The sequence below is a fragment of the Anopheles coluzzii genome, chromosome 2, assembly GCF_943734685.1.
Source record: "Anopheles coluzzii chromosome 2, AcolN3, whole genome shotgun sequence".
NCBI classification, from domain to species: domain Eukaryota; kingdom Metazoa; phylum Arthropoda; class Insecta; order Diptera; family Culicidae; genus Anopheles; species Anopheles coluzzii.
In genome coordinates, this window is record NC_064670.1 from 1,764,987 (window position 1) to 1,792,079 (window position 27,093).

At 49.4% G+C, this 27,093-nt stretch overlaps 1 protein-coding gene across 6 annotated transcripts in view; it reads left to right on the plus strand.

Annotated features, from left to right (window-relative positions):
- The first annotated feature begins 13,883 nt into the window (after positions 1-13,883).
- The window catches only part of LOC120948577 (ras-specific guanine nucleotide-releasing factor 2-like), a 44,001-nt gene continuing 30,791 nt past the window's right edge, over positions 13,884-27,093 (plus strand). For 5 of the 6 annotated variants that reach the window (XM_040365081.2, XM_040365085.2, XM_040365082.2 and 2 more), the window contains exons 1-13: positions 13,884-14,850; positions 15,618-15,686; positions 15,817-15,984; positions 20,611-20,717; positions 21,272-21,419; positions 21,889-22,381; positions 22,590-23,012; positions 23,154-23,277; positions 23,504-23,847; positions 24,120-24,488; positions 24,568-24,906; positions 25,009-25,748; positions 26,160-26,278. In XM_040365081.2, the coding sequence (XP_040221015.2) occupies positions 14,761-14,850; positions 15,618-15,686; positions 15,817-15,984; positions 20,611-20,717; positions 21,272-21,419; positions 21,889-22,381; positions 22,590-23,012; positions 23,154-23,277; positions 23,504-23,847; positions 24,120-24,488; positions 24,568-24,906; positions 25,009-25,748; positions 26,160-26,278 (3,533 nt within the window). In that variant the 5' untranslated portion in view covers positions 13,884-14,760. The remainder of the gene's footprint in view (positions 14,851-15,617; positions 15,687-15,816; positions 15,985-20,610; positions 20,718-21,271; positions 21,420-21,888; positions 22,382-22,589; positions 23,013-23,153; positions 23,278-23,503; positions 23,848-24,119; positions 24,489-24,567; positions 24,907-25,008; positions 25,749-26,159; positions 26,279-27,093) is intronic. The other variant, XM_040365087.2, reaches the window with a different exon arrangement.

Here is a 27,093-nt window from a genome sequence, read left to right on the forward strand (position 1 = left end):
CATCATATTATTGAAACAATTCTACTTCCCCTCTATAAGCAAACGTGTCTTGCATTGTCAATATAAAAAAGTTTAACAACATGAACATGAACATGAAGTATTAAAAATCTAAAAATTCTTTGCTTTCGCACGAAGTCTCAATCTTAAAAGCTCAGATGAATTATTTTATTGACAAAATCAGTAACTGCTAGGAATATCCTAGGGAAACCTTACTGCCAAAAAAACATGTAAACCGTCGTGTTTACGAATCGTGCTTCATTAGCAATGCAATGGAAGGGTAAAAAGGTTACACGCAACGTAACAAAACGAGCCGTGTGTACTGTGGTGGGATTTACTACTTAAACTGCTTTCTAACATGTAATCGCATTCGTGACATCAGCCACAATTTTCATGTGTTCTCGCCAGCAGTCTTACCGCCGTTAACAACATGTCACCGTCACAAAACGTGTTGCGCTAAAAATGCGCAACATCATTTGACCCACCCGGCAGTAACTGTGTATAATGAGCGTGTTAAAGAGATAAAAACAAGAGCATCAAAACATAACATAACGAAAAGGGAAAGCCGAAGGCCAACATCGCGGCAGCCTGTTGCAGCTAATAAACGCAAACGCCCCGGATGCCCACGCCCTTTTCCCACGATTCCTGGCGAAAAGGGTTAATTGTGCTGCAGCACAACTGCAAATGAAGCGTGATGAACGTGTATTGCATAATTTGAACGAATTCCATCGAAAAATAGCAGACATTTCGCAAACCAAACCGAACATTCTGGTCGTATTGTAGTTCGAGGAACTGTGGCACAAAAGGTATTTTCATCCGCAATTTCCATACCAACGCGAATGCAAATGATGTTCCATACTAATGCTCCATGAATAGAACCTTGCTTATTTGCGCTCCTGGCACCAGGCTGGATCTACTTGTTGCAGTGTCCAAATCTGGACAAATGGTGGAGTTGGAAAATGGACGACAAAAGCCGGTTTGCTGGTGCGTTTTGCGCCAGCGACTAGCCCCAAAAGTAGATAATTGCGCTATTTATAAACATGGCATGGTGATGTTCGCCTTTTGCGTCAGTGCAGGTGTGTCGCATACAGTTGCGTGTACGCCCAGTGCCCAGGGCGCTGGCGACGACAACCTATGCTGAGGGAGATGCCATGTTTTTTGGGCCACCGGCCGTGCAAACGCAACACACCAGGGCGCGTCATCCCGCAGGGCGATAACGATGTCACTGTTTGCTAGTTGATTTGAATTTCGATTTGGACCTGCTCGATAACGTTGAGAAGAAGCAACAAAAAATGCCAAAAAACCCTTACTCCCCTCCAACCATCGAAGACAAAGGAGAACGAACGAGCAAATCGTTCCAAAGTGGGAGCAGCTTCTTGTCTGGGGTTGGGAAAAACGGTTGAAAAGTCGAGAAGCCTGTTCAATGTCCCTGTTTCCAATGCCAACCGGAGCACAACGCACAAAAATTGGGTCAATGTAACGAAGACCCCCCCATGGAAGAACGGGGGAACTACATCTGGGCAAAGTCAGATCCCGTTCATGTTCTCTCTCTCTCTATCTCTCGCTCCCACTCTCTCACTCTCTGCCTCTCTCGCTCTCGTTACCTTGCCTTGCGGCTATAATCCTATCGTGTTCCCTTCGAAACACGGTGCGTTGCCGATTCTGTAGCACATTCTGTAGTACGAACACATTTTACTCATCCCTCGCACCTGAGCCCGAACCTTTCTGCGAAGCGCGCGCGCTCGTCCTCTCGCCAGTTTCCAGCATGGGAGAACAGCTCACAGCTGGTCTACAACGCTGGAGCATCATCGTAGTAGGCCTGCGTTACGCCACTCACCTGCTGCTGCTACTGCTGCGTATGCTGTATGTGCTGTGCGTTGGTGGTGTTGGTGCGTTCGCCTGTCAGTGCGACCTTGATCCTGCTTCGTCCTGCGCTAACCGTATTTGGTTCGTCCTAGTCCCACCAGCACCGCACAAGCGGTAGTAGTAAAGTGGTGGCTATGGTAATGGTGGCCGATCTTTTCGTGGAGAGGGGGGGGGGAGTAGCTTGTAGCAATTCCTAACAACTCCTGCAATGGAATGGAGTGAGCAGCTTTTCCTTTGCCGGACTACTCCCCGGGAATCGGAGCGCCTGGTTCGGTGAGAATATCCGTTTCAGCCGTTTTCAGCCTGCGACACGCGAATGAAGATAATTCTATGCATCACCGGAAATGTACGCCTGTTTGTGTTTCATTCGTATCTTTAGCGCTTTCCCTCTCCACCTTCATCCCAGAACATTCTCTTCTTGGTTGTGCTGGTTGCTTCAATTTCGTTTCTACATCCACGGTACCTCCGAGAGGAGAATACACATTTTGGGTATTTCGAATCGCGCCAACCGTAATGGTTGATGGTGATTGGAAATTGTTTTCGGTGGTCCAGATTACCAGAGGACCAGTCTGGACAAAAGGCCACCAGATAATCGTGCAAAGCGTCTGCGGGTTGGTCGATGCTGAAGGAGAGCACGCGGAGAGCCACGCGAGAGAACAGCAAGGGAAGCACAAAATAGTATAATCATGTATAAATTAGTTAAATTCCAAACGAATGACCGTCCTTTGGGTATAATACAGCAGTAGATGGCGCAAATAACGTCGCCCGTAATGAGGATGGAAAGGCTACATACATTGTGCAGCAACAGTAGCTCCAAGTAGTCCGACCGACAGAGCAAACCCCGAAGTGGAGCTAATTCACAAGCACAACGATAAGATTATTAGACCTTACGGCGATGTTTAATGTGCTGCTAATGGAGTTTGGCACGTGACGAGCGCTTGCACGCGGTTGTGTAGAACGATCCATCTTTACAGCATTTGGCAGCGTGATTTTAATCCGTCATGATTTGCTTCATTCGGACTGTGCGTACGCGTGGTGACTGTGTATGGTTAAGCAGCAACAGCATGCTTCATGGTTCTTGGTTTTGTCTTTACTAAATATTATTTCACAGCTCAAACAACAAGCGCCGATGAGCGTGATGATAGGACGAACGGGCAGGCAGGCAGGCAGGCAGGCAGAAAAGGGCGAACCAGATGAAGATGGTTGTCCTTTTTTTACGGTGTGATAATTTCACAACCTTTCCACCGTCTATTGACGTCATACCCAAGGGGCTGGAATTCCTCAGGAGCAGGATCCTCTCGCTTCAAGAGGTATTGATTTCATTCTTTTGGCAGCTAGAGCGTCGCGTTCGCCGGAATTCATCAAAGCGCAGATTGTGGCAAAACAGGAACCCCAAGGTGGGGGGAAAAACATGCAGGAAAAGCCTCACCGTGGTCACAATCTAGCAAACAAACACACACACACACGCACAAAAGTAAGTGAGCATTCTCACCTTACATCAATCATAACGATTGACATGATGCCGGATGATTTATGTTGATTTTACCTTGATACACACACACGCACAAACAAGCACACTGTCACGGCTTCCGATGTGTTCAGTGAGACGAATCTGGTTACGAGTAGCTGTTTGAAATGTCGTTTGAAATATCATCTCATTTCGCAGTGGGGACGGGGAGGAGCAAGTCTGGCTGAGGGTCTGATGACAGGAATGAAGAGATGGAGATGAACTGCGCAACGAACACGCAACGGTTCACGCGGAATTGGATCTAATCATAAATTGGCTCTAATTTTGTGAGCGAACGAAGCTGCACACGGCTCACACGCGAGGCACTGTTGAACGCTGTGTGTTGAACCGGAATTCATCTTGAAGCACCGGAAATGGAGAAGTATCGGCTGCCGTACAGCAATCAACTTTCCTTTCTTTTGGGTCATTGCATTTTGAAGTAAATTTCAACGACAGCGTACATATCTGTGCTAGCGAACAAAAGGAAACGCAAACACGCGTTGGCGCAAAATGCGGAAAACTGTTGCTCCCTCCCGAAAGTTAAGTTTTGCGCGGAGAGGGGAAGAGGAGGTTGTCAGAGTGCGGGGGGAAAACGTGGTTCGCGGGCAACGTTAAAACGATAGGACTGGGTCTAACGAAAGGATTTTCTCTCACGAAAGCGCCCGCGCGCTCTCTCTCTCTGAGAACACAACGGCCGCTGCTCCGTGGGTCTCTCCATCGCTCGGAGGCTTTTTCGGGACCGAAGCCTTAAATGTACCGAGCTCGAGGAAATTCTATTTTCGTCCTCGTGTTGATGCCGCAACATTTGGGACCAGCGGCCCGCCCGCCACTCGGGAACACCAGCCGCGTGGGAAAGAACGGAGCACGCGGAGGCTGCTCTTTCGCGGCGACACATGCGACTCGAGCGAATAACCTGTGAAGTGGCTGGTGAGTGTGTGGTGTCCTCCCGACTTCTGGACACAGCCTTTCCCTCCTGCCCCCACGATGTGGCGGTGTAGCAACAGGCGAAGCAACAGTTAGCATAGGCACGCTGGGCACCCGAACGCCCGAGCATAGTTTCGGTTTGGCAGCAGCGGACGCCGAAACGAATGTAGAGATTGAGCAAATGAACGCGAGCAAACAGCTGCTGTCGCTGCGGATGCCACCGATAATGCTCACAGATAAATGTTAAATGGCCAGGACCAAACCCAAGGACGCGAACACGTGCGATGGGCATACACATTTTCCAACCGTACCGCAACGGGTTCTAATCGATTCATATACAAAGGGGAGTGATGGCGTAAAGAGGGTGAACCTTTCTTTAATTTATGCTGGTTTGCTAGCACTTCAAGCGAGCATAAAAATTGATTTAAAATAACTGAAATCGATCCTGCTATGGTGCGCTAGGCGTAATGGAAAACCAATCATAGCAACAGCTGACTTTTCCCTGGCTGGCGCTTGTGTCAACAGTGAGGCGTGTGAGAATGTCGGGACCTTTCACTACTCTGTGTAGCACGGAGGGGGGTGAAAAACTTGTCGTCTATAGTTCAAGCATGATGATGAGCGGGGGACGATGGTGGTTATGTTGTATCGCGGGTTTGGAGGTCCGTTGGATGGATGGAGCATAAAACATAAATATGTAATGTACCGTATCGCGTGGCGGTCGCCAGAGGATGCGAGAGTGTCTCCTCGGATGCGCGCCGCGAGAGAAAGCGCGCCCGGGAGTACCCGTGAGAGCCTGCGAGAGATCGTACGGCGCCCGAAACCGAAGCAGCCCCCCGATTCCGATGCAGCATTGGCTCGGTTTCCTGTGGTGGAAAGTGAAAATTTTCCTCTCGGCCAGTCGTAAGTCATCCTTCGAACGTATCGGCACGGTTTTCTTCCCCATAGTGCACCCAGTAGGAACGGTGTTCGGGGGCTTTTGATTGCTTCCTGTGGCCATGGTGGGCATGGTGCAGCTGGTGCTGGAGTGCTTGGTAGTGGGTGCTGGTGTGGTGGTGAGGCAGTTGGTTTAAATGTTCCTTTGCCGTCCTTTGCAGCGCTCTAACGGTGGCGTGCGATAATGTGGCATCGCATGGAAAGACTTTTGGATAGCTTGCCATAGACATAGGGCCAACGACCAGCGAGAGGTAACTTTGATTAGTGGTTAGGTGGTGGTGGTGACACAAAGCGAGGGTTCATCGACAAAAGGATGAGACTCCATCGGTCGTGGTCCCCAGACAGGAGGGGAACGTTTCCACCGAATGTTACAGAGTGAAATTTCAGTTTGTGTGGACGATCGTGCCAGTGTGAGTGCGTGTGTGTGTGTGTGTGGTTTGGTGTGTTTTGTGGGGGAACGACATTTTGGAATTCATTAGCCCAGCACCGACGGAGGATTGAGGCGGCGGAACAGTCACAAACGACATCAAGTAAGGCGAGCCCAACTCAGCTACAACCATTCGCCAGGGTAAATTAGCTACTCACCGGACTCACCGGTCCTCCACCCCCTTGATTGGACCCATCGGTCTGTCTCTTTCTTTCTTTCTCTCTCTGTCTTTCTGCTATCCAACCAAACCAACAAGCAAAACGGCAACAGCACAGAAAGGAACCACCTGTCGATTGCAGTTTTAAATTAATTTCTCTCATTTGGCAGCTCACTTCACAGGACCCGCGGTTCAGCGCGGTGGGGCGTCGTTTCGGTGGCCCTGCCAGCGTGTGAAAATCCACCCCACACTCGCTCGCACTCGTTGAATTGTGCATAATGAGCTCTGGGCGATTCCCGGGGGTGGTGGACCCTCCTGTTGGGCAGTGTCAGCCTGTTGATCGCGTGGAATACACGGGTGATAATTATCGCATGATTTATCACTTGTGTGGTTTGGCGAGACTTTTCATTCGCTCGCTCCGTTCACAACAGTTTGCTCTAAAGACTTTGTGTTGGATGTTCTTAAGCAGAGGACGCCAACACACAGCAGGGCAAAAATGCGAACGGAATGGGTGGACGTGCCGTGTCTTTCGACCCTAAAAATGCTTCGAGCGCTTGAAAATCCACACATTCTCAGGTTCTCACCAGAATTCCAAGAAAATGCGCAAGATTTCGTATTTCGGCCACTGGTTTGAAAGGATGAAACACGTACAGAACAGAGCTTTGGAAGAGCCTTAGAACAGCAACCTATTCTTCTACCACATCTTCAACAATCATCGTTGGTGGTGCTGTAGCAGATCGAAGCGTTTTGTGTCAGCCTTTTTTGTCGCAACCAGCGCTTTGCGCGCAGCAGCTTTGATGTCCTTTTTTTTTGCTCGTGTCCCCCGGGGTCGCTCTGGAACGAAGGATATGGTTGCGCGCCCGCCCGGATGAGATCGTGCAAAACGGGCGAGGACACACAGAGTTTGTAACCTTCATCATCGACGAGCTCCCCCGGTGTGGCCTATTTTCCCTCCCGTGCAATGTGGTGGTGTTGTATGCAAGGTCAGCGCGCGCGAGCGCCCCCAGCCAGATTGTGGACCTTGGTGTGCGAGACTGTGTGTGAGAGAGGGTGTTGTAGCAATGTCCTTGAACAAACACACGGCCGTGTTAAACACATTGCATTGTGTGCGCGGCAGCATACGATCATCAGTTTTCATCGAAACCAAGGACAAATGTTTTTGAGGTTTAAATGCAAAATCGGTTCATCTCTCTACTCTTTTCACCTCAGTGTCTTTTGAGGTCTAATTGAGATTCAGTCCATGACGTGTGCTGTGACAAACAACGTGCCTAGCGATGACACTATCGAGCCTTTATAAGGTTGGCATGTTAAACTCGAACCGATTCTGCTTGCAGTTGGGAGAAGCTTCTGTCTGTTTTCGTGGAAATTTCGTGTGCATTTGAAAGTAACTTTTGTTCGTTTTTCTTTTGTAAACCTGCATAGGAGACCCAGATTCCCAGAAACGAACGTTTTGTATTTTAATTATGGCTATTTTCCGAACAGTACCCAAATTGCCAGTGCTGACGTTATTGCTAATGGACTAATTTTCTTTATTGTCGTTATTAAAAATAATTTACCGACATGCTGCCTGCCTCTAGCTATCTGCTTGAGAGCAGCAGCAGCAGCAACCGATGACAGTTGTCTCCCTTCTCGCTCATCACATTAGCATAAAGCGCGATGAAATCATATTATCGTCCGCGAAACGTACGTACGTAATTCGATATCATACTTTTTGCGTACATTTCATCGACAGGAGCAGCGCACGGGCACCCGATAAAGCTCATCCAATTTATCATTCATCGGATAGCGCCCACACGGTCGCTGACGATCTGTTCGCACGATCGATTTACGGATGAGACAGCGGCAAGTGTGGGCCCGCTTCCCATCAACCAGGTTCACGCCGGTCTCGCTCTGATTTCTATCAAAACGCGTGTGACGTACTTGGGGCGGACACATTATTCGCCTGCCAAACATGATCGAATACTTCATAGTAATTCACGAACAGAAAAAAATCCCTCTTCCCATCCGCATCCTGGTGGGCGCGAATCTCGGAACACAGACCAGAACAGACTATCTCTGGCGTGGCAGAGTTTGGCTGGTCGTTTCGTGTTCGCCTTCTCGCCGAAGAACTGCCGAACCGCCATTAATCATACCGCTCACAGGACGTGTCAAGATTGGGAAAGAGTCAAGAAGACGTCCGCCCGTAAGACAATCGTGCCGCGGTGCTGGGCACGGTTAGGCGTAAAAGAGTGAAAGTCTTTCTAAGAGCACCCAAACCGGGGAAGCCTTTCGCTGCGTGGAGAGAGACGCCCGTCGATGATGACGATGGAGGTGCTGATGGGATGAGGTTTTGCCAAGTCGTTGCCGAACGATGATTTAATTTGCCCCGCAGTAAGAGCTTTAGGTTCGGGAAGAGCAGCAGTTTTATTTATAGCATTCGATGAATTCCGCCTCTGCTTGGCCGGATGTGATGGGGTGGAACGAGTGGTGAAACATTTGTGTTTTTTTTTTGCTTCGCTTACAGGTGGTGGCGCTTTATGCGCAATCAGGATGTATTAATCGGTGGCTAGATGTGTTTGCTGAGGGTTTCTACGCGAAGAAGAACAGCATAAAAGTTGATCATTTTTTGGTCCACCAGCGCAGGTACTTTTTTCGACGCAATTTGTCTTGCTGTAAGCGATACTTTTAATGGTGTTGTAACAGATAATTTTCCCTGTCGTCTGGATGGGAAGTAAGAGTGGGAAGCGTATTTAACATGAATTGAGGGTAAATCCATCCCTTCGTTTCAGGATAAATAATGGGTCTTCCTGCTTTGTTGGCATTCAAATTTAACTACTTAATCATATTTTGATGCCGCTTTTCCACGGCAAAGACCTCCACCCGCTCCCAAATCACGATAGCAACAATCATCTATAACACACAGCCCAAAAAAAGAAGAGAAACCTTACGCTTAAATACCGTTTACGGCCACATTCTATTCTACTTTCGGAATTTTTTGGCCGCTTTTTCATTTCCACGCGAGCGAAGAAAAGTTTATTTTCATCCCGCTCAAACAGCTCCCTTGTTCGCTTTCCCACACTCGCTCTCTCTCTCGCTCGCTATCTCTCTCTCTTTCTCTCTAAGATGCGAGTTTAATTGAAATGTATCTTACATTAGACGGCGCAGCGCTCCCGCCCTGCCTGCCCGCACGCGAGGGATACGCTTTGTACCACGCTTTCGGGAGCTGTTTTTAGGCGCAACAAATATGGCCCGGTTGAGTTACATCCTTCCTGAAATCGACATTCAACAAGCTCTCGGGGCTCGGGGAGTTTTTGGGACGATGACGTCGACGAGCCAGCCAGCAACCCTGCCTACCTACCGAGCTACGACGCATTTACATTTGTCGAAGGCAACCCGCACCCGGGTCATTACACTGCCCGTGTGATCCCTCTTGAAAAGCTCTCGGAAAAACCGGATTCCTCCCACCCTTTCCCACCGTTTACTCTCGGGCCCGAGAGGTTGTGTTTAGGTATTAGGTAAAGATTTTCATCGGCTTGCCTTCAGTCCCAGTATGCATCCTACGATCAGGAGGACAGTCAACGGTGGGAAAGTAAGGGAGTGTGTGAGAGAGAGAGTGTGTGTGTGAGAGAGAGAGAGAGTGTGTGTGTGAGAGAGAGAGAGAGAAGATGGATTTGTGCACTTACTCTTCGTTCGCTGTTGTGCTTAGCCTTGGTAGAAGATTACACCGATGCTGGGACTGAATCGAGGACTAAAAATAAACCTCATTTTGTCACGGGTTCGGGGGTTTACGTTGCCGAGCGTTTTCTCCATTGGAAAAGCTGCCGACCGTGTGTAGGTGTCCGCGGATAAGCATATGTGTGTTTAGGTATGTTAATTTAGGTGTGTGTGTGTGTGTGCGTGCGCTTAACGGATGGGCTCACGTTTTAAAAGCTTCCGATTGGTACGCGTTGATGAAGGGCAGACGTGACATCGGACGGTTCAGGCGTTTACTTTTTCATGCTTGCATGAACTATCCTGCCAGGTTTACCGAGTATTAAGGGGGGGGGTTTAGGAAAAAGGAGTATGTTCTGCTTGAGTATGTGGACCGTGCAGGATGTTACTTCAATTTTAACCATATTCTAGGGGCTTCTATTGCTTCTATTGCAGTGAAAGCAACGTGTCAACGTGTAAATCACACATCCATTCCCACCCTAATGTGCTTTCGCCTCTTTAAGCAATCGCATTACACGACACGGGCACCGTTTGAGCCCACTGGAGCCCACCAACGTGACCGAGAGCAGCACAAACATCTAGTCTAGAAACAAAACACACGGCCACTCTAACCGTGAAGCCAACGATCTGACGGTGGCTTTTACCGTCGACCACGGCAAACGTTTCCTGGAGAAGCTTCTTAATGCCGCACGATTGACTCTCTCTCTGCTTGCGGGTTAGCACTCGATACGGCGCTCAATATCGGCCACTAGCGCCACGCTACATTTACTACCGTGATTCGCGACCATAAACCTGCTTTAATGGGCTTGTAAAAGCTAACACACAGCTAGTGCCGCCGGAATGCCGTACCGATGTTCGGTTCAGGAACGCCAACTCGTACACAACACCGCAACGTGCACGACGTGAGGAGCAGTTTCGTCGTCTGGTGGGTGCAGCACACCCGCTTTGGTCGATGGAGAGAAGTGTGCAAGATCGAAAAGAAATATTACAAACTTTTCGTTTGTGGGAGCCGCGTGGTCGTCGTCTTGCAAGGCCGTCAAAGTTGTCGAAACTGTCGAACAAGGCTCCCGAAAAAGAGCTCCCATGCTTAAACCGCATCCACGCCCCGAACAAAATGGCAGCTAAAGCATCAACGAGGGAAGCATAAATATTATTTTAATGCATGCCAATAAAACGAAGCATTTTATTAACGATCCTAAGGGAGGGCAACCCTTTCAAGCGGGTTTGCTCGTTTCTTTTTGCCTAAACGGTTTCAACCGGCAACTAAAGCTCGACTTTGCTCGAGCACTGGGGATGGAAAAAGGGTGAAGAAGCATTTATAAATATGTTTCAAGTGGATTCAAATGTTGAAAAAAAAACAAACCTTCTGCCCATGACTTGGGTCAGTGCACTAGCAGGATAAAACACAACTGGATGAAGACTAGCTTTTCCAATTGAATTGGTTTCCAATTGTCAGCCACAGAGAGGCAACTTTTCCCATCCACGGTGAAGGGTGACGTGCTTCTGTACTTCCGTATCAATGTCACCTCGTCGAGGTACAAAATCGCTGCTAACGGTATGCTTAAGCGGAAGCAAAAGACAAGCCAGACGTGACGACGACGACGATGCGAGAACACAAACGATGATGATGATGATGATGATGATGATGATGGGTTGGAAAAAGTGCACCTCGAGCAGTGGTATGTAATGAGAAGTACGACGAGTACGATAATGCTCTTAGTGGCAATGGCAACGGCAATCCCGGCAGCTTCCGGACAGAAGCAGTGCAGCAGCAGTGCAAGCAGACAAGTGCATTGTCCCGATCGTCGACCGGTCGTCAACTCGGTTCGGTTTGGCTTGACGGTCTTTGACGTTGCTTGGATTGGTGAGAGCTGGAAGGAGATGGCACTTGTTTTCCAGCGCGTATTTTCTGCAGTGCACCGAGACACAACAATCCCCCTTTCTGCCACTGATTTGCTCTCATTTGTTGACAGTTTATGCGTATCGCTAAGACAAGCAGCGCTGCTGCAGTGGGAAAAGCTCTACCAGCTCCACCAAAAGCAACCAAGAAGGGGATGGCTTTCAGGTGCTGCTTCCTGTGGGTAGGTTGACGCGGGCTGATCGGCAGCAGGAAAGTAACGTCCATCAGGCTGATTGAATATTTACCTCCCATTTATTTTGATGCCGGGTAATTCTACCCTGCTTCGGACGCAGCGGACAGTTGCACCATCCACAGCCCAGCCGGCCGAGGCAATTTAAATATTGAAGTCACGAAAAATCGATCATCCCCTTACGGTGGATTACATTTGCTGCTTACACTGTGCGCTATCTATGCGTACGCTGTGTGTATGTGTGTATGGAAAGTCGGTGGTCGAACGTATGTGAGCGGCGTGTGTGCACTACACAAAATGTCATTTTCATCGACCAGGCGTCTCCATCTCGGTGATCGAACCGGGATAAACAAGTCCGTACGCGGGAATTGTGGGAAGCGTTTTGCTTCTCAGCCATTATTGGTTATCGATTGAAGCCATTGAAATATTGTTCCCCTGATACAGAGAGCGCGCGTGCTGCATTGTGAGATAAGCAAAAGGAGAACCGCTAGGTTGTAGTAGTGATCCACTGTTCCGCTTCCTTCGCTCTTTCGATCCGCGTGCACATCGTTTCGTCGTGAATGGTAATGGGTTTTGTATTACTCCGCACTAAATTATACTCCTTTGGTTATCGGAATCCCCTTTGGAATTTGGTTTATTTTTCTAATCATATTTCACTGGTCACGTGGGGCGCAGAGTTGTATCCACGTGCGAGGCAAAGGATATGCGAACGAAATAATTGGACGTTTTGTATGGGGGATGATTAGAAGAAAAAAAAACATTCCAAGAAGGATATACTTGTGCACATCACTGCTGTGGACTTTTATCTAGAGAGAGAGAGAGAGAGAGAGAGAGAGAGAGAGAGAGAGAGAGAGAGAGAGAGAGAGACAGAGTTTCCTTTGTGTCAGTACTAACTGTACGAAAAGTCCTCGAATGGATAAAACCCTGCGCCAAACTTTTCCGAACCATAAAATAGATGAAAAAAGCTCTGGAAGGTTGTTGACCACATCATACAAGGCACTCGGGCTGTAAAAGTTTGAAACAGTTTTTTATATTGGAATTTAGCTTCTACTTCTAATCTCTCCGTTGTCCAACATCGTTCCACCTACCTATCGTGCCATGTCTTTGATACGCCCAGTAGAGGAACTTTTGCGTATCGCTGGAGCTGTAAATTTGAGTTACAAAAACCACACGGCCACGTTCACGTCCATCACGTCCTCATCAGTGGCACATAATTTTGAAGCAAAAGCCCTCTTCAAAGGGTTTAAAAGCGAAACGACTCCGGCTGGACTCCATTATCACCACCACTAACAACAACAACATCATCCGCCACAGCACGGCAACAGCAGCAAATGATGGTTTTGCGTCATTTTTCTTCGTGCTCTGTGCCGTGGGAAGATTGTGAGTGTGGCTGGTTACCGCTTCCGACTTGCCAAGCCTCGCGTGCAAAAGGTTCATTTGTCTCCATTAGCAGGATCTTGGAAGGAGCGTGGCCAGATCCTGCCAGCCCTCAGAATGCTCGTCCATTCTGTTCGAGCTGCTACGAGAAGATCGGCAGCAAATATTATGCCGCACAGCGCTACCGGCTCTGCTACTTGCCAAATGGTGCCATAAATCTGGTAATTTAACACCAATCGGCTCAGAGATCAAACGGAGAGCGGAGCGAATTGAAACCCCCTTCTGCCCCGCTTTGAAGGATGGTGGCGGCAGGTTGATCGAGTGTAAATGGATTATTGTTATGGGTGTTTAGATTTCTTTCCTCCCGACCGCTCCTTCCCCTCCTCGATTGGCACCGAGAGGGAGAGTGATTTATGCGCTCCTCCCCTTTATCCTCGAACCGCGAACAGATTAAGTCAAAGCTAACCGCCAACCGCAAACACCAGATGCGTGGTTAAGCCCCAGGTGGAAATGTGCGAAACCGCATGAGTTTTCCACTGAAATTAAAACACTCTTCATTTCTTTCCCAGCATCAATAAATACGCTGTTTATGTGTTGATGGTTGGGTGTTTTTCTTAATGTCCTGCTTCATGTACACTCAATCAAATTTATACGCAAAAAGTGTAAGGACAGATATAATTGCTCAACACGGTAGCAGCTTGCCAGTTTCATCGGCGTTCACTTTATTATGGAAAAGGAAAATAAAAAAGGGGACGATTTTTTGTGAGACGTCTCCAGAAAGCACTGTTAAGTCGCTATTATTCATCTGCCCTCTTGTTGTTTACTCTCTCTTTCTCGTATCGTCAGCTACCGCGTCATGATTAGCATGGACTAGGCGAGGGGTTGGGACCAAACACACACACAAAAAACAAAAAAAACAAAAAAAAAAAAAACACGGCGTAGCTCATCATCAGCAGCAGCCATTGGTAAATAATGAATTTCTAAGGGCCGCACTCCATCGTTTCTTCATCGAGCGTAACCGACGGTGCGACCAACTCCGGCGCGGGGACATTCGACCGAACCCGCGACAACTTCCCGCACACCAGCGAAACTTTAACGGCGGCCGACGAGGGGGCTGAAACACCGTTGCCGGGCACAATGACGTTTTCTCATCGCCATTGCCGCTGCTCCAGCCGGTCTACTTCTGCCCGCCATACCGGGCCAGTGACGAGCATCGGCGAAAGACAACAAACCTGAACAAATAGCAACCCCCAAAACACAGTGACAGTGGTGGTGGTGGTGGTGGTGGTGGCGCAGGTGGTGGCCCTTCAGCAATACTTTGACGGCCACGAGGAGAGGTTTCCGACCCGTGCTCAAACAATGCACTGCTTTGTGAAAATCGAATCGCCATCGAGAGAACCGTGCTCCAGTATTATGACAGTTAAGGGTGGTGTTGTGCCATACGGACACAGAAGTAAAGTGGCCAGTAACTGAATCTGTTTGTGTGCTTGTGTGTATGCGTGTGCTTTACTGTGACGGCACTAAAGGTACAGAGTAACGGTGAAGATGGCACAGTGTAGACGAGAAACGGCCTGGTTGCCGTCCGCCAGTGAGCTGCGTATGCCGTTGCTATGGTGAGCCGTGCCGTGATCGATCGACCAATCGAAGTGACAGTTTTTGAAGAGTATCACCAGTGTAGTGTGTGCGCGGGAAGATATCCCTAAATCTACTCCGTGTGCAGGAGCGGCGTGACACCGAGTTTCGGTACCGTTTTGCGATCTTCCACTCTTCCTCTCTTCAACCGTCCGCATCAATGCTCAGCCCCAAAATGCAGCGTTCCGTGCGGGTAAACGAGAACCAGCTGATTATGCTGTCCGATCGGGCGCAGTATGATCATTCGATGGTAAGTAGAGCTGGGAAGAGATTAACAAAACCAAGCATGTACCTCCGTGTACATGCTTTCATTTAAATTCGGACTGGTGTAGCAAACTTTTTGTCCAAAAGCACCCTGCTGTGCTGGGCGTGTAGGACATGTACCGGAGTTCGCATTTGTCTGGGAGCACAAACAACAGGCCACGGCGCATGATGTTTCATGGTTTCGACCAAACATTCTCCCCCCCATTCTCCCACACACTAACTCCCCCGTCGAGTGCGATGATGCTGTGCGAGCATGAAAAGTTTTGTCGTAACAGTTATTTACCCTCACTTGGACGGGTAGAACACATATTTTCATCTAATTGAGCATCGTCGTGCTCGGTCCTTGGTCGGTGTTTCGGTCGGATGCGGGGACCATCATGCCGTTGGTGTCGCACGATCCCAGCTGCTGCTGCTTGTTGCGCTGGGTTAAACCAATATCAATTTAGAGTACATCGTGTACAACCCGGGGTTCTCGGGGCGAGGAGACTGACGGGACGGGGAAACAAGACCAAAGAGTAAAGCCGACCGAGGATTTCACAGGATACGACGTACCGTGGGGAACAGTTTGTTTTATAGTGTCGTAGGTTCTTGGATAATGTCGTCGTTCAAAATGATGCCTCTCGAAGTATGAGTCGTGTACCGGGCCCCGGGCCACCGTGTACACTAAGCTCATAAAGCGAGTAAAGCTAAAGCTCCGCAAAGCTCGGTGCGTCTATATCAATTAATCTTTTTCCTCTGTTGCTTCCTTTCCAGCACGGCTACCTACACAAGCGCACATCCGATAATAACAAATGGCAGATGCGATGGTTTGTGCTCTATCAGGTAAGTGGTAAGCTGGTCGTCGCCACACCACAAGCTTTGTGGCGCCCTAATCACCCCCAAAAGCAATCACCATTACGAAATTATACTAATTGTAGCCCCTTGCTTTTTACTCCCGTTTTTTTTTTCGCAGAATTTACTCTTCTACTACGAATCCGAGCAATCGTCGCGGCCCTCCGGACTCATCTTCCTGGAGGGCTGCTACTGTGAGCGGCTTGTTTCAGCCCCCTCGATATCAGGACCCCCCATATCAACCAGTACCGGTCAAGCTCCGAAAATTATTAAGGAAGAAAAATTACAGGTACGTTTAGCATCGACAATATTCCAACACCAACACCATAGTTGTCGCCTCCGTCCTCGACGTCGTTCGCTATCGTTGCGGAAGTAAAATCAATTTTCCCTATCGTTTATGATTAGGGCTCCTGTTTCTTCTTCTTTTTTTACAACCACACTCGTCCTCGGATCTTTCGTCCTTGAACTTGCTGTACGAAGCGCGTACATCCCCAGCAGGGGATAAGGTACCGACATCGCCCTAGCCCAAGACGTTGCACGTACGCCAGGTCCAGATATCCTTTCCGTCGCAGTGGGAAAAATGTCATCGTTTTGATTGAGGTTTTTTCGTCCCAAATTCGGTGCTTATTCCTTGCGCAATGCTGGCTAATCCTTCTGCCCGTGGTTAATTCAAGCTGAAGAAGACGAAAGGCGCCTGGTGCCGATTCACCCGGGAAGCGAGTAGACGAATGGGGCTAGAGTTTGGGAGAGAAATTAATATATGAGACCAATTTATCACATACGCAGTTTATTACCAGCACGTGAAACATTCGTTTCGGCTTTTTTATGGCCCGACCCGTCGCTTTTGGGCCGCACCAGGGCGATGTGTGACAATCATTGTTCGGGCGCGTTTATGCACTGTAAGTCGCGCGGCAGGTGTTAGATTACACTTTTTCTGTGGAAGTGTAACATTAAACCCATACCCACACACACAAACGATGTGTTGGTTGGAGCTAGAGCGAATTTGCGGATGTTGCTGGGACTCATAAGCCGTAAAGGCACAAAGACTTTACGCTGGTGCAAAAACGTGCGAACATAAATCATTGATTATTGCACGAGAAACAATCTTTCTTTGGCGTTTAGCACATACTGCCGCGCTCGGGATATGTGAAACGATTGCAGTGTGTTACAATGAAAAATGAAATTGAATCGAAAAGTGCTATCGACTGTAAAAGGAATAGCTTTTTAGTGGAATTGCACCTCCACTCAGTGCGTCCTTTTCCTTTTGCTTTCTATCGCGCAAGATAGAAAATGTTTCACCGGTTGCGGAGCGTGTTGCCTAGCGCAGACGGGTTCGGGTGGTTTGTTTTTTCTTTCACCTGTTTCGCTATTCCGAAATGTGAAAAGTTTTTCCTCCAAAATCATCACAACCAATCACGACGGTGTGGATTAAAAAAAGCAAGCTTGAACATGGAGGCCACCCACCAACAAAACAACAGCACATCTCAATAATAGGCACGTGCGGGCGGTGCCCAAAATGGAAGATGGAAAAGGACGGCACAGAACGGATGCAACGGAGCGGAGCAACAGGCGCAGGAGAGTTAATCAGATATTCATGAACAACCTGAGATAAAGTTGAAGAACGGCAAAATTAAGACAACGAGGCGCACGAGATCAAAACCGTTGCAAACCTCTCCGGTTCAATGCTTGCGGCGGCTTCTGGTGTTCTCCCGTGCTACTGCTACTTGATAACGTAATAAGAAAGCCACATGAATAAAACATATGCCCCAAGAAGTACACCGTGCTCTGCCGCCCATTGTCAGCTCGACTCGTGCTCGGGTTTCCTTGTGTAGGGCGGTGTAGTTAAAGCGAACACGGGTTTTCTTCCATGTAGGAATACATGCCAGAACATCCGAATCCGGGCGAATGTTAAAGTCGAACGGGCGCGCTCCTGTCGAGGTCAGTGACGTGTCGTCCATTTTGAAATTCATTTTATCAAACCTTAGCAGCAGCGCCCGTCTACCTACCGGAGAACATAATTTTTAATCTCCTTTGTTCCACGTGCAGCTCTGCTTGACGGAAAATTCGAACGTTCGGCAGGGAACGCGCGCGTCGTTTCTCATTTGACGTTGGTGCTTGGGGTTGCGAAAAACTCGGGCCCGAGCGCTCGGCAGCTTATCCTTGCGAAATTCGTTGAGCGTGCAGTCGTGCGTCAACAAGAAGCAACAAGAAATGTCGAAGAAATCCCACCACGAGGGACGGGCTGGCGTGAAACAAACGGGGACAGCAAGTACGGTGCGGTTGTTGTCGCTAAAATCGAAAAGTTTTCTTCTGCAGCTTATCTGCCGGATTGAAAATTTATCGTCCACTTGACGTCGCTAGGACGTCGCGGTAGGGAGAGGCGCGAGCTGCGAGATGGTGGTGAGGAGTGGGATTGACTTGTCAAAGCGATTGATCCGTTCCATGGAATCGGTGACGAGCAAGCGGAAATTGCGAGATGGCGGGTGGGTGGCTGGATGGTTATTTCTGAATTTCTTTGTCATCCCCTTTATGTTGCCCCCTCTTCTGCTATGCCCCGAACCCGCCCAGCCAATTTAACCGAATTATACCAATTTCATGCGCTAACCATCGGTGGCTTTTCAATGCCAAAACTCAATGCTCGGTCCGATGCCTGCTGGTACGGTTATGTTGCATCATGATTAATTCATAATGCCGATGAATTGATAATGCCAAGTGAGTGAGCGGGGCTTATTTGGGTATGCTGTAAAAAATATCAACAACAACTCGCCCCACTGATGAAGACACCGCCGCACTGGTCCGATCTATTTGTTTATGATCAATTATAGAAACAGCAATCGAACTGCTGCTGGAAGTTTGTCCAATGCTGCTGTGAATCTTATTTGGGTAAATTATAACAGACACACACACCAACAATAGCCCTTCGCACACGAAGTGATCTCATTTGTGTCCTGTTGAGTTGAGAATACTTCAGCATCAACGTGCTCAAAGCTGAAACAACCGTGCCACACGAGTGTGCTTACGAACCTGCTTACGGTTAAGCTAATTCACTCTAAACATGCAAACGCGAGAAACGATGAGAGATGCGATAGTGATGATGGGCCCCTTTTGGGTGAAAGCTTCACTCGCTCCACTCCACTCCTTCCCCACGGCGACGGTCGTTTATGGTGCGAATAATTAATCCCGCTCTTCCGTCACAGCTGCTGGCAATTATGGCCAAATCACACTTTTCAAGCAGCCCTTCACATCCCTGCCAAGCAGAGAACCTATGCTATCAACGATGGTATGGTGCCTGCAAGTGCGCCCTGGCAAAAAGAGCACCCCGTACAGAAGTTAACATAGAGAGGGAGAAAGGGAGAGCTGGGAAGAGTAGGAGGTGTTAAGCCGGCGAGAGGAATTTAATTCGAACCCTCGGTTCGGTTTCGGTTGTGTAATGAGTTTTCTGTTTTCTGCTCCCGATGCTACCAATTCCTCGAGCATTGCAAACAGCCGCAGCCGCAGCAGCAGCAGCAGCAGGCCGGGAGCTTTCGCGGTCTCCGACAGTGCCAGGGAGCTTGGAGTGTTTTGCACCACATTGCCATTAGTGAAATGGGATGATGAAAATGCTTCACCGTTGCCGCGCGTATAGTAGCGGGGGTGAGCTTTTTGTATTGCCCGTGCGAACTTTTACACACAGTTGGATGCAGATGCGGTTGTTTGGCTGCTGTGGTAAGATCTTACTGCTGCACTGTGTTGCTCCCAGAATGCTCCACATGCACAGGGAGGGCAAGCGGGATGTATGAAAACAACGCTTGATCAAATTTGCGGACTTCATCTCGCGCACAAATAAAACACTTAAATAAAGCATTGCAAGAGTGCTTAAAAATTAATCGACCCAACGCTCCAGGTGCAGCAGGAGCGGTTGCTGTGCTGTGTTGGAGATTTACTTCAGGGATTTTCAACGAACCCTGCACCCTTACCGTCTTTGTCGTCGTCGTGGAGTGTGTTTGCGTTGGATGAATTTTTCAAAACGTATCGTTCCGTTTCCCGTAGTGCTTTCCCTTACTATGGACGGTTTTATTGTTGCACTGTTACTTCTTGTTTCCCCACTGCGCCTTCGGAAACGGGTCAGCGAAACGCCTCGCGAGGCATGGCGTTGCAGGGACACGAAGTTCGTTATTCACGTTACGACGGTACCAGAGCATCATACAGAGTTCTTTCCATTCTTACTGTGGTCATCTCTTGTGTGTGTGTGTGTTGGAAGAGCACAACGGAACGATTGCCTCTGGTCATGAATGTAGACAAATGGGTTTCAACAATGCTGCCACAACCGCACTGGAGAGAGAGAGACAGCGGAGCGGAAGGAAATTTGATTACAATCCCAAGCTTCGAGTGAGATACGAGTGGGTAGAGTGTTTGAAAGGAGTCGGCTCCTCGGTCGCTGAGTAACACCGATGGAAGATGGTGGAATAGGAATGAAAGGATGAAAGCTCGCTGGACAAACCGTGCGTCGTATTTATAGATTCATAAATCCGATCTTTCCCGGGCGGTACGCGGCATTCCCGGGGTGTAATATTTCACTTTCTGAGCTCAAGTGCATTTTGCTTCCCAAGTGATGGCTCCCAGCTGGCCGTAATCGTGAGAAATGCTGAAAATGCATGGTAGGGCAATGTAAATGTTCTCTTTAAAACTCGTCGCTGTAATTGAATTGTTTCAGCTGAACATTTTATCTCAGTTTTTCACTTATACTGATCGTGAGCTGGATTGTTGTGGTTTACAATAGTTCCAAGCATGTTATTATGAAAATGTCTGTTAATATTCCTGAAAGGCTTCCAAGCAGGGAGTTATTTGTTGTAAAAGATCATAGGAATAGCAATAATCCTAGTGATTGTGTCTTCACTTTCTTAATTTCGTATCTCATTTGTTCTTCCTTTTCCAGCATTGCTTCACTATTTGCTACCGACGAGAAAATCAGAGACAGTACGAACTGCGCGCCGCCACTGAGTCAGAGTGCTCAGCCTGGATTATTGCAATAAGAGAGGCAAGGTAAGTGTGTTCATTATTCAGGTTCAGGCTTGCCTAAAAAACACCAAAAACGACCCTTATTAATAGCAGCTAGCCCCATTTCGTGGAAGGAAATAGTTAGTGCATAATTTTACATGTATAATGACAATATTTTTCATACGGCAAAAGACAAGTGTAATAAATCTCCCCTGCGCGTGCCTTTGCTTCTACTAGTTTCCCACCGCACGTGCCCTGGTTCATGTTTTAATTCTTCACACAGTCCTCATACATATTCATTAGAAAGTGAGAAGGCATAGCGAAAACGGTAACACCGGGAGTTCGTCGCCATTCTGCCACCAAAACGCTCTTCAACTGATTGCATTTTAATTAGTACACTTGTTGGCTTTGAAGGCTCGCTCTCTAGTTAAGGTGCACTTTCCCTTTGACTATGGCAATGGCAGCAAGCAACGACTCTCTCTTTCGCTGTGCCCGCGTTCCGACGAGCCCGAGCAGTTCAGTTCATATAAATAAAAATACATTTTTCTTGTCCATCTTCGACCTTCCCTCATGCGCTCCGTTGAACAAACACCGCCCAGCTTCAACAAACTGCTACTCCAGAAGGAGGAACTCGAGCAGAAGCATGTCCATCTGTTGCAAGTGGTCGAAAGCGAGAAAACGGCCAAATGGCAGTACACTCAGCAGTGCGAGGAGCTGGCTTCGGAAATACGGAAGCTACGTGCCGAGGTAAGAATGGGGGGGGAGAAGTGCCTGGGCGAGGAAGGGATACCAGCGGGCTCGAGTTTGTTTGTTTCTCTGTGTGTATGTGTGTGTGTGTGAGAGTGTGGCGCTGTGTCCTGTGGGACGCCGAGGCACGACGAAAAAGGTTATTAATCGTCCTTAGTTGTTGCTTGCCTTTCGCTTCACGCTACACTTCAACGACGTCGGCCGGAAGCTTTGCCGGAAGCGTTCAGCGGTTTCTGGGATGGCCGGCATTAGGGGGCTGGGAGGGTGGGAAAGAAAAAGGGGAGGCACAATAGAGTGGTGGGTTGTTTGCACGCGGGTGCGCGGCCTGTGCAACACTCTTACGAACTAATTATTGTTTTGACTTTCCTCGTTTCCGGTTTTGGCGCGTGTCGACATTTCGTTTTCACGATATTTCCTGCGGTCGGCCTTCCTACCACCCCCCCCCCCCCCCTTTCCGGGCCGGGGCTAGATTTGTGTGCTCAGGAAGGAGACCCGCTCGAGCTACTCGGCCACGCCGGTCGGGCGGGGCAGCTTCAGTGTGCCGGGCGACTCGCAGGACGACCACGGTTCGCTGCCGGGGCTGTGCGCCTCGGTGCAGGATTCGATCGAGCTGCGCAAAATCAAGAAGGTGCAGAGCTTCTTCCGCGGCTGGCTGTGCCGCCGGCGCTGGAAGCAGATCGTGGAGGAGTACATCCGGTCACCGCACGCGGAAAGCATGCGCAAGCGGAACCATCTCGTGTTCAGCATGGTCGAGGCGGAGGAGGAGTACCTCGAGCAGCTGGAGGTGCTAGTCGCGTGCTTCCTGCGCCCGTTCAAGATGGCGGCCAGCTCGAAGCGGCCGCCCTGCTCGCACGAGGACGTCAACTCGATCTTTCTCAACTCGGAGACGGTTCTGTTCCTGCACCAGATATTCCTGAAGGGATTGACCTCACGACTGGAGTCGTGGCCGACGCTAGTGCTTGGTAAGATTGCTTCTACTCCGCGCCCGACCGGGAGAGCAGCATGTGTGCCACGGTTCCTCCCATCTGCTCGTCTTGCTTCACCACCCCCCCCCCCCCCCCCCCTCAAAACCTATCGCGCTTCTAGCGGCCTCTGCACGCCTCACAATCCCTCTCTGCCCATTCATCATGTTGTATAAAATTAGCTTTAATTTTCCGAATACATTTCTAGGCGATCTGTTCGACATGCTGCTGCCCATGCTGAGCATCTACCAGGAGTATGTGCGCAACCACCATTACAGTCTACAGGTGCTGACCGAGTGCAAGAGCAACACCAACTTTGCCACGGTGCTGAAGCGGCTGGAGGCGAAACCGGCCTGCCAGGGGCGCAGTCTCGAAACGTTCCTCACCTACCCGATGCATCAGATCCCGCGGTACATCATCACGCTGCACGAGCTGCTCGCCCACACGCCCCACGATCATGTCGAGCGGAAGAGTCTGCAAAATGCGCGCCAGCAGCTCGAGGATCTGTCGCGTCAAATGCACGACGAGGTGTCGGAAACGGAGAATCTGCGCAAGAATCTCGCCGTCGAGCGAATGATTGTCGAGGGCTGCGATATTCTGCTCGACGTCAATCAGGTGTTTGTACGGCAAGGTGAGAGAGGCTTGGATCTTGCCAATGGGAAGGGGGGGAGGGGGGTTTGGGGAGAAAGCTTTTTGCCTTGAAAGCGGTAAACCCGCACGGGATGCTGTTAGAATGCGACTTTATGCTGTCAAACTTTACGTTCCATTGCAGGAAGCTTGGTACAAGTGCCGCCCGGTCGAGGGCGAATACGCAGCCGCCTGGCCTCCTTTAAAAGCGAGCGTGATGCAGTGCGGCAATGTTTCCTCTTCTCGAACCACATGATTATAGCAACAAGGTAAGGAACCCTGGACTGAGCTTTCACTTGTTTGTGAAACATTTCAGGATTCATTTCATCGGGTGCCGATGAAACTTTTCACAATCCTTGCAAAGCGCATATTTGAGGATAAGTTTCAGGACGCGTTTGAGCTTTATGAAACCTTCCAGTAGCACAGTTTTGTGCGATAACGGCTTTTCGTGTTCAAACATCAATGGTAGTTAATATATTTTGTATTATTTTTCAGAACCTCGGGAGGCCGCCTGCATCTTCTGCCGGACGTTGGGAAAATTCCCTTAGCTGATGCAACGCTGGTCGAGGATCCGAGCGAGGTGCAGCACGACGATGAGGATGCTTCGGTTTGTTCCGCATCTACCCGGGGCAGTACGCTGAGCGTAACAGAGTCGGTAAATGCGGGCAACCGAGATTTTAAGATATTTGTCGAGTCAAAATCGGGCGCCCGTCATGGAATTCATCTGGTAGCGCCGACCATTCAGGACAAGGAAGCCTGGATAAGTGACATATCGCAGTGTTTGGATAATATCCACATGCACTCGTTACTTTCGCCGGGAATTGGGGGATCTTCGGGAGGTAAGACAGCGGCAATGGCTGTGCGTGTGTGTGTGCACGTATGTGAATGTTGAGTGTAGTACAATCCATCAGACAGCTGTTGTATCCTGGTGTTATCCTGATTCGATCTCTATGTCTCTCTTTCTCTCTCCCCACTGCACACTGTGCGCCACCCGTCCTCGATGGGAACTGGATGTTCTTCCGTTTTTTTCTTTTGTGTTGCATGTTTGATGTCACCGGCTGCCCGTCTACAAATGTGGCGGCTCCGATTGTTGGTAAATTAAAATCTGAAGCATCTCTTCTTGCAGGCCATCAAGCATTACGGGCCGATCCGCGACTCTTCAAGGATGACGTAGACATCCGCTTCTCGCGTACGTTGAACTCGTGCAAACTGCCACAGGTGCGCTATGCCACACCGGAGCGTTTGCTGCAGCGTCTTACAGATCTGCGGTTCCTGTCGATAGACTTTCTGAACACATTTCTGCTCACGTATCGAGTGTTTACGGACGGTGAAACGGTGCTGAATGCGCTGAAGAGCGTTTTCTACGATCCGCCCGTAGAGCCATCGTGCGATTGCGAACATCAGACCGACTTTCTTGAGCTACCGTACCAAGATGGGCGCGCTTCTCCTCGCCGCACGTCCGGAGCGAGCTCCGTTTCCGGTAAGCAGGCTGCAGTGTTTGCTGTAAACCATTGCTTGTTCGTGTTCGATATTCAATTTCCTCCCATTACAATCGCTAGGCTACTGTTCGGAAGGCGCTGACCGGGATCGTTCGATGAGCGGCGACTCAACAGGTTTACGCTTTCGGGGATCTCGCCGGGGCTATCAAAATCACCAGAACTCGGAGCAGGAAACCCTCTCCTGGATACCGGAGCAGGTGGGCCCCGTAATCATCCACAGCACGCACCATCTGAACGAGAAGGTGGTGGAGGAGAAACCGATCGAACCAACTCCAACGGGAGGCACCGTACATTTGCAAAGTAAATCTCAGCACCAGCTTCACCAGCAACCGCAGGACGACTCGTACCTGGTAATACCGAAGACGATGCCCGGCTCGAGTAGCTCCGATACTTTAACAGGTGATTAAGCAATGTTTATGACGCATTGCACACCTACCAACCCGTCCCATCGCCGGCCCGACACGCACTAATCCCTTTTGTTGTGCATTGTACATCTTTTAGAAACGGCCATGAGTGGCCCTTCCTCCCCGTCCAATCTGAGCAGCGTCACACTGGTAGGATCAACCGGTTCCGGCGGACAGGATAAATCAGACGACACGCCCACGGAGGGCACGTTCAAGTACGGGAAAGCGCCCACCAGCCCATTGCCGGAGCGTGTTAATCCTAGGGCACACAAAATGGCCACCCTCGCCACCGCAGCGCCCCCGACGCCTACCATCTGCACGACGGACACAAGCCAAACGGAGGAGGAGAAACCGGGACAAGCATCAAGAACGCCCGACAAACAACAGCAGCCAACGCTGGATCACCAGCAACATTCGCCGCAACATCAGCAGCAACAAATTAAAACACCTCCAACGCCCCCGACCGTAACGACCACTCCCTGCTACAGCCCCGCGAACGGGCAGCCTCCTAATGGGGCGCCTTCCCCGCTGCACCAGCCGTTACAGCAGCAGCAATCACTTCCGCTAAAGTCGGAACAAGCCACCATCGTGCAGGGACGGCTCGAGATTTTAGGTCCGAAAATCGTAACTCAACCTTATCTGACGACCACGACTACAACGACGGTTACGATAACGACGACGACAACGGCCACGTCCACCAAGAGCATCTCGCCGCCCCATCTGCTGCCGATGGACCGGCGCCCGAGCGTTGGCCACAACATTGCCATACCGCATGCAGCGCTGTGTCAACATCGGCACAGCCTGCAGCTCAACGGAGACGGCAGTCTTTTCAGCAAGGTACGGTACGAACGTTTACGGTCCACCCATTACTCCCCACCCCCGGAGGGAAGGGATTAGAAATCACTCGCTCTGCAGTTTCGGGCAGAGGCTTTAGGTACGGTCCCTCTGACCACTTACACCGACTGACCTTTACCATTAAATTACTATTACGGCTTAAGCTCATGCCACAGCGTGTCCGTGTACTCGGGAGACTCGGGTGCCTCAGTTTTACAGTTCCCGTCCGTTGGGTGTCGTGTAGTGGGATGGGAAAATTGAACTCGTTAGTTACGATGAACCGTTTGTCTAGTTGTTGAGTTCAGTTCAACGAGTACCTGTATCGTTTGCACTGTAATTAGAGTGTGCTTTCATTGTTTTGGAAAATAGGTAAACCTCTAAAAAATTATTTAATTATTTCATTGCTTTTTATAGAGTGAAAAGACAAGCAGCAGCCCACGTTTGACGACCAGGAAATTTTCCGCCCCAAAGACACCGGAACGACAGCGCAAGAGTCTGTTCGGAACGCCTCAACGAGATCGCGATTCTTCCAGGTGCGTATGCCCCATGCCGTCCCTAAAGGAGCTTTGCAAGACAACCTAAATGTGCTTAATGTATGTGCTGCTGAGCACAGTCCTATGACTGGATTTCCTTCGATGTTGTTTTGATGTTCCAAGTTTGCCGTGTACGCCTCAGTTGCCCTGCCATGCGTTTGTTTTGGCTACCAGCCAACAGTCAGCGGTGGCATTAGGTGCGTTTCCATTCGCAGGCGAAAGCGCAGGAACTGTCCATTGGTCGTACAATTATTTTGTAGGATAAATCATCGCTTCCAGTCTGTGTGTATGTGTGTCCCCTTGTGTACCTTCTACCATGCGTTCGGCTGCATAAGACGAAAGCTTGTCGTCACCCATCGGTCCCACAGAGCACAGAGGAGTGATAAATAGTGCACTAATTTATGAGCAAAGTAGGCTGCGGCCCGAAGCGTATCGTTTGCTGTCCGTTCGCTGGTCGTCATTTTCGCGATGTCGTGTTTCCCGAGTGTAGCGTTTCAGTGCAAGGTCAGTGCAGTGTGCATACTGCTGCGTTAGAATTTCACTCTTCTGGTTCGGGTCTGGTAGTGACAAAGTAGCAACATATTTGCTAACTTGCCCACATTTCATCGTCCTACGAATGTCCCCAAAAGCACCCATATTTTGCAAGTGATTTGTGTACAATTTACATAGAAGATAGTTTTTGAAATTGAAATCCTTCGCATCGGAATCCTGCAAACCCCTTTGCAAAGTTATTCTGTAAATATTTAATTGCTTCGATAATATTCTTCGTAAGAATGCATTTGTGCCGTCCACAATTTTCAATCAAAGGCATTTTG